We start from the raw sequence: 5,207 nt of genomic DNA, 5'->3' as shown, positions 1-5,207 counted from the left end.
TTTAACTACATTTTTGCCAAAAAAAAAGTTTTAAGTTTTTGTTGCACAGAATAATTAAAAAAAATGTTCTCTTTCATAATATCTTCACACTTATTAAGAGCATTAAAACTGGTTCATCTACATTGATGTAAATGCAAGTTTCTAGCATGTTTTCCCCATAGATCTCACATTATCAGGTAATTTCAAAATTGATTTGCGATTTGTTATTATGGTTGTTAAATTACTCACAGGAATTCCAAACTTTGTTATGTTTCTTTTTTGAGCCTTTATCAACTTCTTGCAACACTACTTTTTTTTAGTAACACTTAAACACTATGTTAACAGTTCTTCAAATTTCAATTGGATGACTTATTAAATAAAATAAAATCTCATTAACCTCAAAAATTAGTTCAGCAATTGTCAAAATTATTACCTTTCTAACATTTTCAACTTTTTTAATTGTAAAATGTTTATCTGACAACGACAGCATTTGAACCTAATCTCTCTCTCCTTTTACAACTAGTAGCCATGTGGGGAACAAATTACATGATGGTTTTGAAAGCTAACAATTAAGTTAAAAACTAATTTCTCACACCTGGGCACAGTTTTACAAAGAGTTTACAGATTGATACCTGAAATTGAACCTAAATTTGAACTCTGCCCAGAGGGAGTAATTGACTTTTAATGACCAATGGTCCTTACAAATGAAAAAAATTCATTATATTGGAATTTTACTTCATTATTTAGAAGCAATTTTACATATATTTTTGGCTGAAAGAGCAGTGTACAATGCAAAAATTTTTTATACAGAGAAATTCACTATAGTTTGTACTAAAGTTACACTATAGTTTATACTAAAGTTTGTAACATGGAAGTTTGACTGTATTTATAAATCTTAAAATATAAATTTAGATTATTTTTATAAAAAGGCTATGAATTGATTAAGATGACATCAATGATACTATTGATTTAGAAATTTTATATTTTGAATTAATAAATTTGAAAAGGATGAAATTAATAATTAGAGCATTAATCATGAATTTGCAGAATATAATTTATGATCCCATTTAGAAAAAAAAATTATTTTTTATAAAAATAATTTGATTTACTTTATAAAAATCTGTTATTCATAAGATTTTAGTATTACAAAAATCATATAAAAAATGGAAACAACACAATTTATAACCTTTTAAATATATTAAGATTGGAAAATTGATGATAGACAATAGAAATGGGTTGTTGTGAAAGATGATTAAAAGAAAGTTATGTTAGGAGGTAATTAGAAAAAATTGGTAAAATTTTCTGATGTTTTGTTTAGAAGCTTGAGTTAAAATTTAAAGGAAGGAAAGTGAAACTGTATAAACCAGTAAAGATTTAATCAGCTTATAAAGATTTAGATTAGGTTAGGAAAATCAAAGATAAATTCTTAAAGATTAAGATAATGCTAGAATGATTGTCATGTTATCCAGTTAACAATGAAAAGTTAATTGGGATTGTATAATTGTCTAATTGTATAAAGTTATTATATACTTTCTTGATAGTTCTATATGAATGCCATTCTAAGCAAGTAGGTGCAATGACTAATATTTCTGGTAGTCACATTTTTCCATTATTAATTGATTATTTAATTGATGTATGTCACAATTATTTCCACAAATCAGACATTATTTCAAGTGCAATGTAGTTAACAAAACAAATATTAAATAATTAGCAATGTAATAGTAAAGTGAAAAATTTCAAAAATGAGCGGATCTTGCTGAAAATTGAGCTGTCAGATGTGATAATTCGCTATGAGTGAGATCAAAACTTATTCATTAAAAAGATGTGATTATAAAAATTTAATAGTACTAAAGTAGTACATTTTTGTTTGAAAACATATATAAAAAGCTAACATCTTGTAACAGAACTAGATGTGTCACTATGATTATCCTGAATTATTGTTGTTAATAAAGTTATCATTTCTTTAAAAATTATTTGCTTTTTAACATTAATTTAATACTATTTAAATTTAAAATTATTAATGTTTTTTGAATGGCATGATTATTTATCAATTATTTCAATTATTAATTGTCACATCTCTAGATTAAGATATGCTTTAGGAAGAAAGTAATGAATTTAAGTGCATATAAAAGGATGTAGAAGTGTAAATAATTAAAATTTTTTAAATTTAAAGTATTACAGATTTAAATAGACTGTTGGAAGAATTTGAAAGAATAAAAGTATAGTTTGCCTTTTCACAAGCTTTTTTTCTTCTTTTTTCTTTTTTTGTTAGTAAAATCAGAGCTAGTGACATTTAATAAATAAGAGTATACTTTTTGGAATGAAAAAAAACTAATAACTTAAGTATTTCATTTAAAATAATTAATTTTTCTATATGTTAAATTAATATAAAAAATGTTTGAGTATATATGTGTGTATATATATATATTTTTTTTAAAACAGAATCTGATGCTGCCACCATTGAAACAAGAGCCAGAGAATTACCAACTTTACTGTGGTTAGCTCCATTGTTTGGATTGGATGCACCTTTAATGATGGAGTTTCTCACTTTATTAGGCATTATTATTTCATTTGGAGGAGTTGTGTGGAATCGACTTAGAGATTGCACTAATTATGCCTTATTATGGATGATATATTTTTCTGTTTTTCAGGTAGTTTATTACTCAAAATTAATCTTAAATATCAATATCTTTCAAATATTAAATAATTTTTTGCATCTTAGGTTGGCCAAACATTCATGTGGTTTCAATGGCAAGTATATATTTAATTACATTAATTTTTTATATATCTAAAATATATTGCTATTTTAGAAATCACTTGCATACCTTTTTACAGGAATATATTTTTGTAGGGACATTTTACTTTTAGAAGCTGGATTTCTAACTATTCTTCTAGCACCATTGGGAATATTTCATCAACAATATTCAATTAGTTTCTTGTCTTCATTGAGCAATAAGCCATATGATACAGTTAATTTATGGTTGCTGAGATGGTTATTGTTTCGTCTGATGTTTGCATCTGGAGTTGTTAAATTGCTCAGTAATTGTCCTACTTGGTGGAATTTGACTGGTAAGTTTCCTTTTCTGTAAATTTACATATAATCAAAATGTCATCCACATACTGGGTATAACTAGGGATATTGGATTTTAAATTTACTAACACCTATCCTTCCAATCTTCGTAAGACGAGTTCACATAGATCTCCTGATATAGCGTCACCTATTGGTACTCCCCTTTTTTGAATGTAAGTTTGACCATCCAAATAAAAAAAGGACAAATAGCATATTAGGTGCTTAAGTTCTAATATCTGGGAATGAAATTTCTGGACATCTAGTTAGTGAGAAAGAAATCTCTTAATGAACAAAAACATGGTTCCAAATGAATGGATGGAAACATCGATACAATATTGAATACTGTAAGATTCATTTCCATTTAAACTACTATTATGTAGTTTGGAGAGAAGTTTGGTGGACTCAGAGACAGTAAGTCTCTGTAAGACACAGTAAGAGACCAGTAAGTAAGAGAGAGTCTAGGTGGCAGTTTAACAGGTGATGGTTTTGTTTCGCTAACAAAAACGTGGCTTTATTGATTACCGATCTCAGTTACTGACTGGGTTTATGTATTTTAGCAAATGTGAATAGGCGGGGGATGTCGGGGGTTAGCCACTGTATGTCAAAGGCCTAACATTATGGTTAGGCCAGTGTGTGTGAACCTACCGACACGACTTTGTTGCTTCTTTATGTAAGAGGCATCCGCTGGTTGACATTGTGTATCTAATATACAGGGTGAGTCAAAATTATGTGAACACTATTTGAGAGAAAGCATTTACTCAAAGTTTGCATTATATAGCATCTCAACCTGATCACCAGTGCGATTAATGCACTTAAACCAATGTTCAACAGTACAATTTAGTGCCAGAACACCGGAGATTGGGGAGGCCATAACAACGGTCTGTCACAACCAATCAGAATAGAAAATGAAACAAAATTAAGATGTTTTATTAATAAAGTTTAATTAAAAATTAAGATTGTTCACATAATTTTGACTCACCCAAGATTGTTTACATAATTTTGACTCGCCCTGTATATTGGTGTAATATACTGACATAGGTGGCCCTTCTCATGATGATGATTGCCTTGCTTTTATCAGTTTTTATTTTATTTGATAGAACTGTTTTTTATGCATTCAATCCTGATGAGGGCCTCTAAATGACAGCTGAAAACGTTCCAGCAGTAAATTTGTGTTTATATGCTGGAAATCACATTTAGGTGTCGGTTATTTAGTCAAAAATTGTATTCTTTAATTGGCAAGGGGAATATTTGTTTGGTTTTAGACGACAAAACATATGTGAAGGCTGACTTTTCAACACTTTCAGGGTTCATGCTATTCCAGAATCTCAAACATCAATTGGTGTCAAAAAGTTTGGCAAAAAATGTTTGGTATGGCAAGCAATTTGCCGGTGTGGATTGAAAAGTTTGTAATTTGTGACAAAAGGAAGTACAGGGTGTCCCACTCGGGAGTACAACTTTAAAAATGCTAATTACTCGCGAATGTATGCATGTGTCATCATGAAACCAAGGTTCAAAATATTCCTTATTTAACCACTTCTTGTCCACTTTTTTAAAAAAATTTTTAATTAAGCATAAAAAATACTTAAAACTGAAAAAAAACAAAAGAAATGTGTTAATTTTGGTTAAAAAGCTTCATCATTTAGTTTCCTTTGTCTCCCCTTTCTGTGAAATTTAACACCGATGAGTCATTGTTTACACATCTGGATGACCTTGAGAACAGCTGTGTCCTATTTCCCGGGACACTCTCATAGACGTCTCGGGAGGAGAAGGGTTTAAAGTAGGGTGACTAGAAATTAAACCTATATTTTTAAAAAATTATAATTTTTATTGCAATTTCTGACCCCCCCTAATTAATTAAACATATATATAATAAAATCTATTAATTAAAAAAAATTAAAAAACTATCGGAGGTCGTTTTTGACATCAGAAAGCAGCTTTAAATAACTTTACCGAAGGAAAATCAGTGCACTACAACTTTAGAACGCTTAATTAATTTTGATAAAAAACTCCCATTAAAAAAACATTAAAAAGCAATTAAGCCTTAATCGAGCCTTATCAAAGGCTCGTTAAAATCGCGATAAAATTTTTTCGCGCGGGCAAAAATTTTTGAAAAAATTTGGGGACCTAAACAAAAATTTATTCACAGCCTTAGTTTGTA

General features: G+C 28.9%; 1 protein-coding gene across 2 annotated transcripts in view; it reads left to right on the top strand.

Moving 5' to 3' along the window:
- Window positions 1–2,425: 2,425 nt before the first annotated feature.
- The window catches only part of LOC111633482 (lipase maturation factor 2-like), a 15,170-nt gene continuing 12,388 nt past the window's right edge, over window positions 2,426–5,207 (top strand). The window contains exons 1-3 of one of the 2 annotated variants that reach the window (XM_023378063.1): window positions 2,426–2,630; window positions 2,702–2,730; window positions 2,831–3,048. In XM_023378063.1, the coding sequence (XP_023233831.1) occupies window positions 2,511–2,630; window positions 2,702–2,730; window positions 2,831–3,048 (367 nt within the window). In that variant the 5' untranslated portion in view covers window positions 2,426–2,510. Of the gene's footprint in view, window positions 2,631–2,701; window positions 2,731–2,814; window positions 3,049–5,207 lie in introns of those variants that run through there. The other variant, XM_023378064.1, reaches the window with a different exon arrangement.

This window comes from Centruroides sculpturatus, unplaced genomic scaffold (assembly GCF_000671375.1).
Source record: "Centruroides sculpturatus isolate CEXI.00-Female unplaced genomic scaffold, Cexi_2.0 scaffold618, whole genome shotgun sequence".
Lineage (NCBI taxonomy): Eukaryota > Metazoa > Arthropoda > Arachnida > Scorpiones > Buthidae > Centruroides > Centruroides sculpturatus.
The sequence above is the reverse complement of the archived record's forward strand: the minus strand, read 5'-3'. Positions and strand labels throughout refer to the sequence as shown.